The sequence below is a fragment of the Peromyscus leucopus genome, chromosome 4, assembly GCF_004664715.2.
Source record: "Peromyscus leucopus breed LL Stock chromosome 4, UCI_PerLeu_2.1, whole genome shotgun sequence".
In the NCBI taxonomy this organism is placed as follows: Eukaryota; Metazoa; Chordata; class Mammalia; order Rodentia; family Cricetidae; genus Peromyscus; species Peromyscus leucopus.
The window spans coordinates 1,578,581-1,597,408 of record NC_051066.1 but is presented as its reverse complement, the minus strand read 5'-3'; the positions used below and the strand labels follow the sequence as shown (position 1 = coordinate 1,597,408).

Sequence of the window (18,828 nt, the reverse complement as noted above, 5' to 3'; positions counted from 1 at the left end):
CAGTAGCAGAAGTGAGATTGGAAACCACATGACCTAGATTGAGGTAGCACAGGTTCCTGTCCCAGGATACAAATATTGGTATTACTAATGGAGAGAAACAGGCAGAGGGAGGATGGCCTCCTCTAGCCTGAGGTAGTATCATGCCCCCAATCTCCATATCTCTACATAACTTTCTCCAATGCTCTTCCATCACAGGAACCCAATGGCCTCCAAGCTCTCAAGCATGTGCTGTCCCTCTGCTGCCACTTCTTAGGTCACCCTAGTGCTCTCACACCTTTCCTGTGACAAGCTTGGGCCTGGCTCCCCACTGGGGACAGATCTCATACAAATCCATATGTTAATGTCAGCAACAAGAAAACAGGACTGTTTCTTCGAGTGTACAGTGGTGTCGTGTGGAGAGTAGAGAGAACAGAGACAGCTGCAAAGTCCTGCACCGAGCTCATACCAGACACCAAAGGCTATGTGGGAATCCTCAAATCATCTAACTGATACTATTGTTTTATAGATTTAACAGGCATTCTCAGAAAATTCAACCACAGTCACTTTATGAACAGTGATACTACCCTAACCCTTACTTTCTATGGTCTCTTAAACTACTTAAGAATGACTTAACCCAGGGCTGGAGAGATGGCTCAGAGGTTAAAAGAACTGGCTGCTCCTCCAATGACCTGGGTTTAATTCCCAGGACCCACAGGGCAACTCACAACTGTCTGCAATTCCAGTTCCAGGGAATCTGACACCCTCACACAGACATACAGGCAGACAAAACAGCAATGCACATAAAATAAAAATTAAAAAAATGACTTAACCCTTATGCTACATTTAGCAATAATAAAAGGTTACCTTACTAACTAGAATTGACTGTTACTTTCACCTTTATATGTGTAACTGTGTGTATATACACTGTATGTGCACATATACACATGTATGTGTATGCCTAAAATTGTTGAGTGTCTTCCTCAATGCTTTCTACCTTATTCATTTAGGCAGGATCTCTCTCCTTTTTTTCTTTATTAAGAAATTTTCTACTCACTCTACATGCCACCTACAGATCCCATCTTCTCCCTCCTCCTACCCCCCAGCCCTCCCTCCCTCCCAAGCCACCACACATTCCCACAACCCCCAAATCAAGGTCTCCCATGGGAAGTCAGCAGAGCCCTAGGCAGGATCTCTCAATGGATTCCAGACTTTGCTAATTTGACCAATCAGCTTGAACCAGGATTCCCCAGTTTTTGTCCTCTTGGGGTTGGAGTTACAGGTGGTTCTCCATGCTTGTTGGGTGTTTATATGGGCTCTGGGGATCTGGACTCCAGTCTTCATGCTTGCATGGCAAATACTTGATCTGGCAAACAATCTCCTGATCCCTGATGTTCTTCTGAACAGTTATCTAAAGCAATTTATACAAAATATGTCCAATAGTCTCCAAAGTAAGACAAGAAATAGCTCAACCCCAGCACTCAGGAAGCAGAGGTAGGCAGGTCTCTGTGATTTCAAGGCCAGCCTGGTTTATAGAGTGAGTTCCAGAAGAGCTGAGCTACAAAGAGAGAACCCATCTCAGGAAAAAAAGAAAAGAAAAGAAAGAAATGGCTGCCAAGGGAACAGTAGACACCATAGTGATGTTAGTACCTGGGTTTATGCTATGACACACACTTGCTGATCGCCACACATTGAGTTCTGAGCCCTTTGGCTGCCAACCCAAAGAGAAAAACAGGATCAGAAGGCAATGTGTAGAATTTACAGAGGGAAATAAACTACAGTCAGCCCTCATATCAACGAATCCTACATTCAAAGATTTAACCAATTGTGGGTCAAAAATGTTACAAAACTAAAATTCTAGAAAGTTCTAAATGGAAAACTTGAATTTGCTGTAAATTGAGCGCTGCTGAGCCCAGGTGGATCAAGTGTGGTGTGCAGCACAGTCTGCTGTGGCCTCCTCAGCACAGACCCTGGTCTCTCTCTGGCGCTCAGGGTCTTGGCATTGTTTGGCTTGTAATCATTCCTGTGCTGTGCAGTTAGGTCTGCCTCTATACCACATATTTTTTTCTTGTTACCATCCCTCAACAATACAAAATAACAACTATTTACATGGCATTACATAAGGTATCATAAATAATCTAGAGATGGCTTAAAGTATGTGTAGAGCTACATACACATAAGCACCACAGTATAGGGAGATTTGAGCATCAGGAAAAGGAAAACCACTCTCTTTTGTAACTCTACTGTGTGGTGTTTTTCAAACATCTATCAGTCTCACTAAGTGAACATAACATTAGCATGTGTCAGACATAACACTGGGCTGGGAAAAGGGCAGGAAAAGAGACCCACCTGGTCCAGTCCCAGAGCCAGCAGCACATTAGATAAGCACATTACTGTCTGTAGACACACCTCGGCAGGGAGACTTGAGGTACAATGAGGAATCTGCCAAGAGCACCAAAGAAGACCTAACTTCATCTTTGCAGTGACTGCAAAAGGCTGGTCTTTATAAATTACAGAAGACGCTGTGCAACAGAGAGGTTAAGTAGTTTGGCAAAAGCCACAGCTGGAGAGGCATAGAATACAGCCTGAAATGTAGAACTAGTGCAAACGGCCATGGGTTAAGAAAGATTTCTAAGGGTAAAGGTATTAATCATCCTTCCTGGTTCCCAATCTGGTCTTCCCTGATTTGTGATCAGCAGAAGAGGAGGGGGCCCCAAGAGAAGATCATTAACAATTCCAGATTGGAAAAGGCAGAAGGGGGCCTATTTCCCATGTAAATGGCCTCTGATACTTGACAGTGGAGGCAGGCTCAGTGTGAGCCAAGCTCAGTGCTTGGTTGCTAGTGCAAGACATACATATTTCACCATCAGATCAGTGAAAATGGAGAGAGGGAGTGCAATGTGCCTCTTCAGCTCTCTGGGGTGGTCCATAGGGTGTATGTGTGGAGATGCTTTTTCAGAGTACCATGCCAGTGGTCGCAACTGAATGAATGTTCGTTACAAAGATAAGTCCCAGATGAAAACCTGACAGGTCAACATCAAAGCCTGAAGAACTCTGCTCTTTTGTGTCTTCTCAGACTACCGGAAGCAGGTAGACTCAGAAAGCATCAGGAAGGCCCCATGACTAAGACACAGTAGCAGGAGAAGTTAATCATAGAGGGAAGGGTCAGAAGATGGGGCTATCTGCAGCCACAGAGAATCCAATAAAAAGCAGGGCAGCCAGAGTTGGCTGCTAAAGGAAGTCTCAGATGGTAGCTACCAGCAGCCCATGAGACCCTGATAGAAATGCAGGAATGAACAAGGTACAAATTAAATAAGAAAAAGGGGCTTGGAGGCATCACCATCCCTGACCTCAAACTCTACTATAGAGCTATAGTAATAAAAACAGCTTGGTACTGGTATAAAAACCGACATACGGACCAATGGAATCGAATTGAAGACCCTGACATTAATCCATGCACATATGAACACCTGGTTTTTGACAAAGGAGCCAAAACTATACAATGGAACAAAGAAAGTATCTTCAACAAATGGTGCTGGCATAACTGGATGTCAATATGTAAAAGATTACAAATAGATCTGTATCTGTCACCATGCACAAAACTCAAGTCCAAGTGGATCAAAGACCTAAACATAAATCCAGTTACACTAAACTTAATAGAAAAGAAAATAGGAAGCACTCTTGAACGCATTGGCACCGGAGACCATTTCCTAAATAAAACACCAACAGCACAGACCTTGAGCACAACAATTAATAAATGGGACCTCTCGAAACTGAGAAGCTTTTGCAGGGCAAAAGACACAGTCAATAAGATGAAAAGACAGCCAACAGAATGGGAAAAGATCTTCACCAACCCCACATCTGACAGAGGATTGATCTCCACAATATATAAAGAACTCAAGAAACTAGACATCAAAGTACTGAACAGTCCAATTAAAAAATGGGCTAAAGAGCTAAACAGAGAATTCACAAAACAAGAACTACAAATGGCTGAAAGACATTTAAAGAAATGCTCAACATCCTTAATCATCAGAGAAATGCAAATCAAAACGACTCTGAGATACCACCTTACACCTGTTAGAATGGCTACGATCAAAAACACCAATTACAACCAATGTTGGAGAGGATGTGGAACAAAGGGAACACTCCTCCACTGTTGGTGGGAATGTAAACTTGTACAACCACTGTGGAAATCAGTATGGCGGTTTCTCAGAAAATTAGGAATCAAACTACCTCAAGACCCAGCCATCCCACTCTTGGGCATATACCCAAGGAATGCTGATTCATACCATAAAGATACATGGTCAGTTATGTTCATAGCAGCACTATTTGTAATAGCCAGAACATGGAAACAACCTAGATGCCCATCAACGGAAGAATGGATGAAAAAAATGTGGTACATATACACAATGGAATACTACTCAGCAGAGAAAAACAATGAAAGCATGCAATTTGCAGGCAAATGGATGGAACTAGAAAAAATCATCCTGAGTGAGGTAACCCAAACCCAGAAAGACAGTTATGGTATGTACTCACTCATAGGTGGATTCTAGATATAAAATAAAGAACAATCAGACCACAACCCATAGAACCATAGAGGCTATATATATAGCATGGAGGCCCCTAGGACGACTGTGGCATATAATAAATTTCAGTTTTACTCAATTATTGAAAAAAAATAGCCAAATGAATGGAAACACATGAACTATGAACCAAAGGCTGAGGGGCCCCCAGCTGGATCAGGCCCTCTGAATAGGTGAGACAGTTGATTGGCTTGATCAGTTTGGGAGGCAACTAGGCAGTGGGACCAAGTCCTGTGCTCATTGCATGAGTTGGCTGTTTGAAACCTGGAGCTTATGCAGGGACACTTGGCTCAGACTGGGAGGAAGGGACTGGACCTCCCTGGACTGAGTCTACCAGGTTGATCGCAGTCCTCGGGGAGGATTTGTCCTGGAGGAGGTGGGAATGGAGGGTAGGCTGAGGGTAAGGGGAGGGGGTGGGAGTGGGGAGAATAGGGGAACCCATGGCTGATATGTAGAACTGAATGGTATTGTAAAATAATATATATATATATATATATATTATAAAAAAATAAGAAAAAGGGGTTTATAGATAAATATATGCATACTAAAAAATACAAATGCAACTGGTAAACATCAGATTTCCTCTTGTGTTTTTGTAGCTCTAAGACATCCCACATGCCAGGATGCTTAGCAGCCAAAGACCTGTTTAGCCTAGCTTCTCAGATCCAATGTTTATGGGAGACACTCACAAGCACTGAGATCACTCAGAATCTAGAGCCATGCTAGTGCTTCTCCCATTGTCCCTGGTGCTAATCACTGTGGGGACAGAGCTATAAGTATCCCTAAAGCTCTGTCATAAAGCGCACTGATGCACTGCAGAAGCATCCCTCGTTCCCTTGTTCTGTGGCCAGTGATTCCTGCTCTCCCCTTGTTCCCAGTAACAGGCCAAATATCCTTGCTGTAGAGGCTGTAACATTGTGCCTCATCAGTCCCAGGGACAATCAATCACATCAGAACACGAAGGTAAGCGGAAGTCAAGAGTTCGCTGTTTCAGGACACTGGGGCCAGGGAGGAAGGTTCTGTCTCTTACTGTAGGCAGCAGGTGGGTGCTGGAAAAATGGGACTGGCAGGCTGTATCAAGAGGCTCAGTAAGGAAGCAAAAGACCACTGGGATGATTAGGAGGACACCTCAAAGCAAGGTGGGTGAGCCAACAAGCTCTACCATCCAGCCCTGGCAGGCACATTCCTTTGTTCTCTAACTCTGCTAGGGCTTGAGGAGGAGTTTCCATACCAAGCTTATGCTGAGGCTTAAATCCTCAATGTGGCAGTGTTTGGTGGTGGGGCCTACTGGTGATGGAAGAGCTATCATGAATAAATTAATGCCAGGTCTCAGGGAATTGGCTTGGTGACCTTTAGAGCAGGCTGTTAGAAGGTAAGGGTCCCTCTCCTGCTACTTTAACTGTGACCACTTTGCTGGTCTTGCCCTTGCCCCTCTGCTTTCCTGTTTTGTACCACAAATAGATGCTAGTGCAATGGAAGTTAGACTTCCAGAACTGCAAGACAAAACAAAACAAATCAAAAGAAATCTCTCTTCTCTTTATAAATTACCCAGTGTTGGCTGTTAAGAAGAAAGGGCCAAGAAAGACACTCTAAGAATCTTAGCAACATCAGGAAATAATGCTGCTGAGGCTGGTGACAGCAAACTTGCTGCACCCAGGCACCTGTGCCCGCAGGAAGCTCTGCAGGAACCACCATGCTGCTCATCTCTGTACAGCATGGCTCTTTGCTGCATTTCCTTTCCAAATGTTAAAAAATTATGACAAAAATATATTACCCTACTAAGAGCAATAAGAATGTATTAATATCAACTGCATTTGGATTTAGTGGTTTCAGTTATATTGTATACCTTGGATCTACATAGCAATTGAATACATGCACAGTCTAGTAAGATACTTGAAACATACTGTAAGTCACTCAATTATATACTTTCTTCTTTCTATAATTTATTACCATAGTAAAGTTTCTTCCTTTACTTTTATGTATGTATATTTGTGTGTGCCTGTATATACGGGAGCCTGTGGGGGCCAGAAGAGGGAGTCAGGTTCCTCTTGAAATAGATCTACAGGTGGCTGTGAGCAAAATGTGGATGCTAGGAACCAAACCTGGGTCCTCAGAAAGAAAAGCAAATGCTCTCAATTGCTGAGGCAGCTCTTTAGCACCAATTGCATATTTTTAAAAGGGTAAATTTTGACCAAAAAAAAAAAAAAAAAAAAGGCCGGGCGGTGGTGGCACACGCCTTTAATCCCAGCACTCGGGAGGCAGAGCCAGGCGAATCTCTGTGAGTTCGAGGCCAGCCTGGGCTACCAAGTGAGCTCCAGGACAGGCGCAAAGCTACACAGAGAAACCCTGTCTCAAAAAACCAAAAAAAAAAAAAAAAGGGTAAATTTTGTGACATACAAGTTCTCTTTAGACAGAAAAAAAAATCCTGAATGGATTATAGAAAAGTCAGTTTTCTTATACAGTCCACAGGATACTATGTACTAAAACCCATAGAATCTGTAGCAAAGACAAAAGGCTCCAGTCTCTTCCCTTTTGGCCTAGAGGATGGTTTACTCAGTCATGCAAAATGTTTTCTGAAGGCCACTGGCACTTTGTGTTTTGGTACCAATGAAGGAAGTGGTCATTTATCCTAGTGGAGGGCTCAGTGACCATCAGCACCTAAACTGTTTTTGCCCACTTGGCACCAGATTCTTCATGCAGAACAGAAAGATATACCTATATTGCAGGCAATGATTTTGAGGTGAAGGAAATGGGGCACACTCAGTTATTACCAAAGTTTAGATTCAGGACTTTAATTACAATCTTGATTTCTTCTCTATTAAAATCTCAGGAACAAGTTCAGTTAAATTTCTGTTGAGAATTTACTTAGAAATCTATAGTTTCCCTTTGTTCAACTAACACACTTTTGTGTGTGTGTGTGTGTGTGTGTGTGTGCGCGCGCGCACAAAACCTGACCGTCAGGCCCAATACAGACCCAACTTCTCTTGTCTGCCCAATTCTGAAATTCTGGTCTCTTTCCTCACCCATCATCTTTTCTTTGTGGACTCTTCACAGGTGATGCCTTTTTCTGAATCCTTTGCCACTTCTTACCTTAAAACAAGCAAACAAACCACTAAGCTCCATTCCCCATGTCTTGCTGGGATGCCCAATTTTTTTTGTGAAGTAGTGTTTTCTCAGATCCAAAACTGTCTGTGAGTTCTTATCTTCTTTTGCCTGGTGCCAAATACATAGTAAGCACTTATGAGTAGTTAATGTAACAAGGAGACACATAGCTTTTGTGTACATGCTAAAATTCTTTAATACCATCTATGTAGCCAAGAACTGGGCACACAGAAAGAGAATTTTAGCCACACCTGCCTATCTATTCTTCTTCCATCCTAGTTAAGTACTATGAATTTCAACTGGATTTTGTTGGAGAGGTCCCTCTTCATTCTCCCTCTCTCCCCTCTTTTACACACACACACACACACACACCACACACTTCAACATGACTAGCACAAAGTCATAATCTTACTGTTTAGGGAGGAGAACCTTTATGTTAGTAGTAATGACTATTCCCTCTGAGCAAGAGAGTCTGAGGGGCTCAGTGTTTTCAGAGGTAGTAAATAGGGAAGCTAGAGTCAAAGCCCTCCCCCCCAACCTTTTCTTTTTCTTTTTTCTTTTTTTGTCTCTGGTAACAAGACTATGAACTATTCCACTTAGTTACCACTAATTTATCCTCATGAAATTTCATGGCATCAATGATGACAACTAGAATAGACCCAGCCATGACTTGCTGGATGTTACTTTACTGTATCCATGTTGATGGCCTGTTACCCACACAGACTATGTAGTCAGACATACTCAACATTTTTTTTCCCCTTCTAAGTTTCCTAGATAGAACAGGAGATTCACAGGTGGGGGTTGATTCAGTACCCCACATGTAGCCCAGGTAGGTAGCCTAGTACTAGTCAGTATATTTCACAGAGAATCCATGCACCACTGCTCTGGGTCAAAGAATGAATTCTAGAACACTAGGAAATATGATGTATTTTACAAACTCAGATCCAAATTGTCTGACCCACACAGACTTCATTTGACTTTTCAGTTCAATCATATCAACTTGGCAATTGACCTGGCTGTCCTTTGGGGCGGAGAAGATGAACTTGTTTTCATTTGCCTTGAAAATATTTTATCACCAAAGTATGTAAACTAGAATATACCCAACACACAAATTCAGCTTAGAGCTGGTTTGTGGCACTTATTTCAGGCTATTTTTGAAGGAGGAAGGAAGGAAAAGTTAAGCCTATGGGCAACCCCATATGGCTTTTAATAGGACCCAATCAGCATGGTGCTCGCTACTTTTTAAATACTCTATAAACATTGTTGTGCAAACATATAGTTAAATAACAGCAACACAATACCTATAGTAAGTAAGATGTCAACAAGACTAGATGAAGTTTTTCATAAATCTTGGTGATAGCTACGGCTCATTCTCTGACATTTGAAGACACTAGTAAGCAAAGCTTTGGCATCAGAAGGCCTTGGCTTTCAAGTGAAGTCTCCATTATTTTATACATGAGTGACAATCTTAACCTCTCTGAGCTTCAATTTCCTCCCATATATAAGAGGGTCATATATACCTTACAGCTCAATTTTGAAATCCTATAATGGTGTTTAGAAAGGGCTCACCACACACACATTCTCCTTGGATGCTGGTACTGACCCTCATCAACAAGTTAATACTTCTGTTCCCAAATGGAAGGCTTTCTAGGATGGGCTAAACTCAAGAGATGCCATCAGCTAAGGTAGGCAACATTCTCATTCTCACTTTCAAAATAAAAAAAAAAAAATGATACAGATCTAAAGGAACCAGCAGCACATGTTTTTAAATATTCATAAGGGCTGGAAATGTCTTACTCCTTCCGTTTTCTCTGCCATCTGCTTTTGTTTCTTTTCTTTTCATTCTTATGCCACAGCTGCAAATGAAAACAACCATACAATAACTCAAGTTAAATACAAAAGTCAAAATAAAAACAATCTCATGGGTAAAAGAGAAAATGAGTTATAAAGTTTGTCTCTTAAGGCAGCAGAAGCAAGAGACACATCTGATATCAACTACACCCTCTAGAAACTAAAACTCATGTCCTGTGTCTGTGGTGATGGTGACAAGAGCAATCATCGTAAGTAAGTGGATGCTGGCTGTAGGACGTCTTTCTGTACTCTGTGAATATGTGTTGCTCTGATTGGTTGATAAATAAAGCTGCATTGGCCTATGTCAGGGCAGGATGGAGCCAGCTGGAAAAATCCAAGAGAGACAGTGGGAGGAGAAAGGAGAGTGAAGCAGATGCTGCCAGCCACCTCCAGGAGAAACAAGATGTAAAGTATGGTAAGCCATAAGCCACATGGCGAGGTATAGATTCATAGAAATGGGTTAATTTAAGATATAAGAGCTAGCTAGCAAGAAGCCTTCCATGGCCATAGTTTAAAAATAATATAAGCCTCTGTGTGTTTATTTGGGTCTGAGTGGCCACGGGACCAGGCAGAACACAGGAAATCTTCCAACTACAGATGCTCTATAAAACCTGATGATCATACCTGGGATTTACATAGCCACTACTCGAAATAGGTAAATTGTACCCATTTTCCATAAAAACACAATGTACATGAGAAGTTAAATAAGAAGAAACTTAAGATTTGAATCCAGATCTGTGTGAGCTCAAGCCCTAAGCTCTCTCTACTCCATTGCCCTCTGTCAAAATGGTTAAGGGACAGAAAAAAATTAATTTGGGAAATATTTAAGGAAAGCCATTTGTACTAAACTGATTTATTCAGATAATTAAAATTTGTGATTATAGCTCTAATTAAAGTTAACTCAGATAATTGGTTGCTGTATTTGTGAATGTGCAATTAGAGTATTCCACATAATTGCAGGGTGCTCAGCATCATCCTTTCATTTATTAACTGCATGCAAACTACAGCTTTGCTCTTCTAGCTTCTGTTTTACCAAAGTCTGTATACAGCTTCTGGGGTCCCAGGAGCCCAAGGAGCATGACCTGTGATGCTCACAGCAGGGGATAGGTTCACCCCATTTAACATGTCTTTGTCCAGAGGTCAATGAATATCTCCTCTTCAAGTGCCACGTGACAGGCTTGTATGGCCAGCACTGTTGTCCTGAAAACTACTAGCAGCATGTACCTGAAGAAAAACTGGCAGCAGTGGTCCTTATGTGTTAATTACACTTGTGAAGTCTATTATGCATAGAAAGGGCACCTGCTGGCAGTGAAAATGACTAGAGTCTGCCCTTCCTGTGTGGTGAGCAAATTGAGAGTTCATTTCTACAGGAGATAATAGTTTTCAGATTCCACTTGTGTATCCCCTGCAAGGGGATGTACTTGACATTTAGATCATCTGCAGAAGAACAACCCTCTCTCAAATTTACATGTTGTGTGTTCCCAGCCCTTTGCTTAAAATGCTAGTTATCCTTGTTGGCTCCAGCCACCAAGGATTCAGCTCAACCTGGTGACTTTCAAGTCAAGGATCTCAATATACTAAAGTAATTAAGACTGACTCAGTTTTCATGACATTTTTACTTTCTGCCCAGAGCAGTTACATCAGACTAAAATGATCAAGCTAAGCCTTGACTAGAGGGCCTGCCTTCTTCTTCTGTGGTCTTTCCTTTTATCACACGTTTATCTTACAATTACAAGCAGATGCCAATCTCCATTGGCCTGAAATCATCTTTGGTCAGATGTCACCGAGTTCTTTGTGAAAACAAAAGAATAGAAGAAAGACACATTGTACAAACATGAGGAGGACTCATTACAAAGCTATTTAGGCACCACAAAATGCAGAGCTCAAGGGTAGGTTTGGGATGGCAGACTCGAACCCTTCCTTAATAAGTCTTCTATTCCTATGCTAACATGCCTGTGGCTCAGCAGACTAAGACACAGTTTTTGAGTGTTGGAATGAGAGATGACATTGGAAAGAGGATCTGGGATAGTCTTCACTGAAAATTGAAAGGCAGAGAGCAAACCCTCTGTGCAAAGACAGGAAAGGCAGTGGCTAGAACAAACAACTGGCTATGATAAATAACTGGTTTTTGTTGTTGTTGTTTTTTCAAAAGAAAGTATTCAATTATAAAAAAAATCTATTTCATTATAGAAATAATGGAAAATATAATAAAACGCATGCTGAAATGGTCTCTTCTCCATCCGAAGTCATTGTTAAATATTTTGATGTTTCCAGATCTGAACTTTAGGAATATATATATATATATATATATATATATATATATATATATATATATATTTCTTGCTTTGTGATTGTGAGACCAGAATAACACAGGACACAGTGTAAATGCTGGGACAAGTTACTAAACCTTTTGAGGCCTTGGTTTACTGACCTGTGAAGTGGAGCTGATAATACCTGCTTTTCAGGACTGTAGGAGGATAGAGTGAGGTCACAGAGGTAAAAGAAACAGTCCAGTGACTGGGGTCTAGCAGGCTTACCATTGGCATCACAGAGGACATTTTACCTTTTACTCTCTGTTGGGTGGTTCGTGTGTGTGTGTGTGTGTGTGTGTGTGTGTGTGTGTGTGTGTGTGTGTGTGTGTGTTTGTGTGTTTGAAGGTCTTGCTATACAACCCTTGGGGGACTTGGTACTTGATATGTAACCCAGACTAGCAACCTTTGGATTTGAAGCAAACCTTCTGTCTCAGACTTCTGAGGACAAGGAATACATAGGTGTACACTATCACACACAACTTAAGCTTACAGTTTTAAAATAGCTAATAATTTAGCAATGAAACTTTCTAAATAATTAAATGCTGAAGCTGAACTTTTTGGCGAAGAGTCTCTGTCAATTCTTTGAGTGCTGCCATCTCTGAACCCCAAAGCCCACGCACTCCTGTCCAAACACAGTATTAAGCACTGCAAGCAGCTCCTTGTGCGACTCCAGGCTGCCTTTGAAAACACTCTGGGCTTCACTGAAGTGTGTGCGTGTGCGCGCGTACAGTTGGAAAAGTGTCTCTCTCCATGTGGAAGGCTAGAGGGAAAGGCCATGTGTCTGGAAGAGGCTTGCGCCTGTGAGGCTGTTATACATGGGGGTGGGTTCTCCATGCTCACCCTTCTGGGTCACTCTGTGAGGCTGTCTCTATCTTCCCCAACCTTCCCTTTCCCTTTCTCAGGTGTCTCACGCCTTTGCTTTCCTTCTAGCTCCTGTGCCCTCTTCTCTTTGATGGTTTCTTCAGTCCTACAATCTTTTGTCTAAACAGTGACAACAAACACTACCAAATGACAAACATGTTCTTTCCACTGATGGAGTTGTCATTGGAAAAACTAAGAACTGATTCATTTAGAATCTCAAAAAAGAATGACAAATAGGCAAAGGTCTGCCTGAGGAGCCAGGGCCTGCACATCTTCATAGGAAGAGGAGAAAGAGCAGGAAAGGGAGAAGAAATGCCCAATGTACCCCAGACAAGCCCCCACCCAGGTACAGATGCCAGCTTTGGATAGACTGTCCTCCCTCCTCTAGGGACAGAAGAGGAAAAGATAGAGGGTTGCACAAGAGTAACAGGCCTTGGATTTAGTCAGGCCACCTGGTCCCCCAGGCCTCAGCTGAGCAAGAAGCCTCGCCTCTGGCCTGACCATGATGGGTATAGAGAGGGTCAGGGCTGAGAGTAGAGGAGCAGGGAGAGCTGAGAACTGGCAGCACCATTTTCTAGCAGGCCTGCCTGCCTGCAGGGGCCCTTAGAATTCCCTTGCAGTGAGGGAGGGGCTTGGACCTGCCTCAGCTGAATGTTGCTAGGCTTTGCTGACCCCATGGGAAGCCGTATTTTTTCAGAGGAGGGGATGGGGAGTAGGCTGGGGGGGAAAACTGGGAGGGGGAAGCGGGTGGAAGGATGGGGGGGGAATCTGTGATTGGTATGTGTAATAAATAAAAAAATTTCTTAATTACAAAAAAAAAATGAATTCCCCTGCAGTATCTGTCAAAGGAGCAGATAGGAAGATGCTGGGGCACTCCCTTCTCATGCCTATCTTCAACAGCTCATCATCTAAGTAACTCGTGATGGAGACTGACTGACATCTTGGCCTTGACTAGATGTTGCAGTGTCTGCAATACAGTACAAATATTCATCACATTGAGAACTCCATGAAGGTCCTGTGCAAACAGGAAGGCAAGCAAATCCAGTAGGATCAGTGAAAAGAAGGACAGAGAGGCTACAAGGAGGTTAGGAGGAAGCTGTGGCCAAGACAGAAGGTATAAAAAAAACAGGAAGGAGAAAGGGGCAATGGAGGGGCTTTCAAATGGTTGCATGGTGTCAAGAGTCCCTCTGTTGTGTGGCTGACAGTGTGTTTCAGGTTAAAATGTACTTCAATACAAGCAAGTGTTTGGGAAGGATTGAGGAGGCCCTCTTCAGGTAAGGGCACAGATTCCTAGAGGCAAATCCAGATTGTCTAAGTTGTGCAGCCAGTCAATGACAGACTTGAGACAAGGAATTGGTGTTGTCCTCTTAGCTTAGCCCTCTCTGTGCTGTTTCATGGGTTTTTTGAGGGAGGGAGGTCACCTCTGTATAGATGACAAACACCAACAATGTGAGTGGGAGGGGCTACAGTGTGGGTTCCAAAGACAGAAAATGTCAGGGATGGAAAAGAGCTGAGGATGTCTAAACAGATGGGACACAGACTGCAGTAAGGAGACAGCAGTGACAGGGCAGTGAGGCAGGTTCCTAGATGCTGTGTTAGGAACCAAAGGAGGATCTGGCACCATGACATGGCTGTAGGGACACAAGCCTATGACCTTTACCTTGACCAGGAACTGGAGTAGTGGATGATGGAAAGAGCACAGCACTCATGGTCTCCTAGTGGACAGGAGACACACAGAACTTGCATAGAAGTAGGGTGCTGAAGGAGCCCTGGGGTCTGAAAACACTCCTGAGGAAAGCAGGGACCCCAAATAAGGTAACTCTATTACAAGGGCATCATACCTTGATCCTTCTGTTTAAAAACATACAACCCCTCCTAAGTGCTCTGTAAGGGATCAAAATGGAATCTAGACCGTGGTATCTGGAAGGCATTTTTAACGAAGAACAATTTCCAAAATAGAGCAAAGTGTAAAAAGACATGGCAAATACAATGTGGGCACAGTTCCTGATCAATCAAGAAACACTCTACAAGGGGCTGGAGGGATGGCTCAGCAATTAAGAGCACTGGCTGCTCGTGCAAAGGACCTAGGCTCAATTCCTCAGCACCCACATGATGGCTCACAACCATCTGTAACTCCAGTCTCAGGGGATCCAACACCCTCTTTTTCTGGCCTGGGCACTAATATGCATTCAGCCAAACACTCATACACATAAAATAAACAAATAAATAAAAATTTAAAAAAAAAAAAAGAAATGCCAGGATGATGGTGGTGGCACACATCTTGAATTCCACTTGGAGGCCAGCTGGTCTATAGAGTGAGTTCTAGGACAGCCAGGGCTACACAGAGAAACCCTGTCTTGAACTGACCCCCCACCCCCACCAAAAAAGGAAACAGCCTACAGTCTTAGAATTCTGTGCAACATCTAGCACAGAACTGGGAGAGAGTATGACTGAGAAAACCCACCAGGATCAGAAAGATCACCATATGAAGAAATGGGCTAGCTCACTCAGCACTGTGCTCATGAGCATGTCTCTGCTGTCCCTGAGCTATGTCTTTGCTGTACATGTGGCTTTCTTGGGAGGAGGCTGAACTTAAAACATCCAAAACAAAGTGACCACAAATACCTTTAGGCTTCTAGGACACAAGGTGGCTACCTAGAAAAGCCTTTTCAGAGAGAGTATTGAAAATAACAAACATTGCAGTTGACTGACCTCTATCATTCTGAATCAATGGCCTATCTCATGAAGTATCTGATCATTAGTAAGGGCTGTGGTCTCCAATGGAGGCTTTCTCCTGAAGCTCCAATTTCTGGCAGATACCAAGGGCCTTTCGACATATGCACATGACCCCTTATCAACATCTACTGACACGAGCTATTCCAAGACAATGCCTCTTAATACATTATACCTGAGAAAAACCATTCATAAGGAAAACAGATCCAAGTCATCAAATAAACTATCCTCTCCAGCACACTCCTGAAGGCAGTGAGGGGGCTCCAGCAGGTATTACGTCTCCCATGAGTCATCCACCCTTGTATGGTATGTTTCATCTCAAAAATATAATTATGACTAAATAACTTCATGTTGCAGACAAAGGAGAGTCTCAAGCCAATGATGTGCAGACACCAAGGCTTCTTTCCTTTCCTCCACTAATATATGTCCAACAGTGAATTCCTCAAAAGCTTCAGAGGGTTGTGTGGGTGCAGTGACACACTGATAATCCCAGCACTTAGGAAGCTGAGGCAGGAAGACTGCTGTGAGCTTGAGGCTGGTTTAGGATATACAGTAAAATCCTGTCTCAAAACAAAAAAGTAAACTAAAACAAAGAAATGATCAAAAAGAGGGAGGGAGGAGGAGGTCTGCAAGAAGGAAACAGAGAGAAAACGAAATCGGAAGGTTCAAACCACAGCTAAGGGCAAGTCTGGTGGGACATGCTAGCACATGGCTGAAACCCAAGGGATCTTGTAGATCCCAATGGTTCCTGTCACCAGTTTCCAATGTGTCTTAGTGGGAAAAAGCAAACAATTTCTTGGTGCTTGGCTTCTCTAAAGTGAGAAGTGCTAAAAGTATTAGCTACTCTCTTGATCCTTTCAGAAAGTCATGACATAAAGCACCTTGCTCTCAAGTGCTCCAAACCCAGTATCATTTAAACTACTTTTATTTTAGTGTTACCCATTGCAGTTACAAGTTAAAGCCTTTACAGTCTCAGGTCTTTCCTGGAAGAGGAAGCAGAGGACAGGGTCCTGGGCAGCCTTACCAGCAGTAGTCCAGCAAGTGCGGGGGCAGTACAGGAATGTACACATGCTGCCAGTACATGGGGTAGAGCATGGCAGCCGAGCCGTGGATGCAGGCAGTCAACTGCAAAAGAGGAGTAAAAAGTCAGGTCTCAAGGCAAAGCTGAGGGAGATGCTGTCAAAGTTGAGGACTCCAAGTCAGATGTGCCCACTCCAGTGCAATGCAGTGGACTTCCTCTTCAAAATATGCATTCCGTGCTCTGTTCCCTGATTATAAAGCTAACGTAAGGCTGAGGGTGCAGCTCAGTGGTAGTGGTAGTACTTGTCTGTACGTCTGAGATCCAGGTCCAATCCCCAGGACCCCCCCCCTCCCCACACACACACACACAAATGAATGAGTGAATAAAAGACTTTAAAGCACATGTACATTTAGAGTAGAAATTTGAGAAAATGAACGTGATAAAAGAATCAGCACTTTCTTAAGATTATTTAACATTTTAGGGTATTGTACATTTAAGCACTATAGAAACTAAAATGACTGTAAATATAATGCTTTTTCTCTTTTTATATTGGCATTATCTGATAGCATTTTTCCACATCCTTAAATAGTTTTAGGAAGCACCCCCTCACCATCTTCAGTGTTCTCCTCAAACCCATTCTGCCACTCTCTATCATGGAGTTATACACTTATATTTGGATATATGATTTCTGGGTGTAGATTCCAGAGCTAACTACGGCTTACAGATATATCACAGCACTCAGTAGGCAGAGGAATGTATAAGGATGTGTGTGAGTGTAACTGACAGGGCACAGGCTCACACAGTCTCACCAGGACTAAGCATGGTAATCAAGTTTAAACTTACTTCCATCTCACTTTTATTTTCACCCCCAGGATTAGCATGGAGGGTGAATATTTTTTGTCATGTTTCCTGACTCTATTTCTTAGGTCTGTTCCTTCCTTTCCTGATTTTTAAAAGGAGTGCTAGTATCTTTTAAATTGATTTATAAGCAAGCACTGAGGACTTGTAAAGAGCATCATCTGATGTGATGTTTTTGACAAGTTAGCCTTCACTTTCCTCAAGTCTCTGAGAGAAGAGGTTTGCATGACTGTGTAGACAAGCCCCACTCCTTGTCCAAGGAAAGACCTCTGAAATTTCTGCAAGCATTTAACTCCTGAATCTACCTGCAATTAATTTAAGCTTTATACCTGAGGTGAGAATCTACTTCTCCCACATAGTTGATTCATTGCTCCAGCATCCTTTGTGGCCTTCCCCTTCCCCACTTCTTTCAATAAGTTCTTATTTTGTATTCCCTCTCTTTATTCTTAAGAACTGGAGATGGCATACAAGGTAACTGATACAATTAAAAATGGATAGGTAAAGGTAATAAAAAGCAATACAACCTCTATAAAATTCAATATGGCAAAAGGGACAGGATGTAACCCTGCAGACCCAGCTACTAAGTGACAACAGCCAACAACATGTATTCCTGTCTTTTTTCCCTTACGTTTCTTTGGTTTCTAGGAAGCCTGTCACTATGAGGCCTTTAAGTTTTTTGGAAGCTGGTAACTGGCCTTTGCTGACAGAAGGACATTTATGTGGTGAAAGAGTTAAAAGAATCCCAGAAGTTAGTATAACACAACCAGCTTTAAACTGGATATGCTGCTGATGCTTCACAGTTGTGAAAGCTGTGTACTGAAGCTAGAGTGCTATGCTCCTCACCCACTCTTTTCTCCAGATGTCATTCTTTAAATCAGGTACATGTGAGGAGTAGATCAAGGCACCGAGGTCCCTAATCACCTGTCCTAGTTTATTCTGTAGGTTCTGATAGAGGCAGCTGCCATAATCAGTCTTTCTAGAGTTTTGGAAGGACGAATGTAGTTGGAAGCATGGAGTGGAGTGCAAACTACCTTTACTCTGATGGTACCCGCATGTCTGGCTGGAGGGTTACAAGAGCCTGAGCACCAGGGCTTTTGCTCATCTTTAACCAGAGCATTCTTACTGAAGTGCACATCACTTCTTGCTTGCAAGCCTTTAGGGCACAGCTGGAATAGAATGCCTGTGCCAGTCCTGGTCTATCTGAGAAGCAGCATCTCCAGCCAACTTTAACTGCCTCCCCAGCTTGCCCTTGGGACACACCATTTGCAGAAGTAAAAGGAATTATGGACCTCTTTCCATCTCTTATGCCATTTGACTCATCTCTCAAACCTACTGGGGTTTGTTCCCTCAGGCCTCTGAATGAGCTCTCCTCTCCTCTCTCAAGCCTTACCTTGACTCTGTTATTAAATGAACTGGAACAGACTGAAGCTTGTCCCCTGGCTGTGAAGTACACAAAGGCCCTCTTTTTTCATCTCCATACTTCTCAACTGTATGCATCTAAGTGCCTGTCAATGCAGTGTGCACCCTGAAT

At 42.8% G+C, this 18,828-nt stretch overlaps 1 protein-coding gene across 9 annotated transcripts in view; it reads right to left on the bottom strand.

Annotated features, from left to right (window-relative positions):
* The window catches only part of Dennd1a (DENN domain containing 1A), a 507,198-nt gene that overhangs the window by 193,704 nt on the left and 294,666 nt on the right, over positions 1-18,828 (bottom strand). For all 9 annotated transcript variants that reach the window (XM_028887902.2, XM_028887909.2, XM_028887900.2 and 6 more), the window contains one exon: positions 16,443-16,543. In XM_028887902.2, coding sequence (XP_028743735.1) covers positions 16,443-16,543 — 101 coding nt within the window. The remainder of the gene's footprint in view (positions 1-16,442; positions 16,544-18,828) is intronic.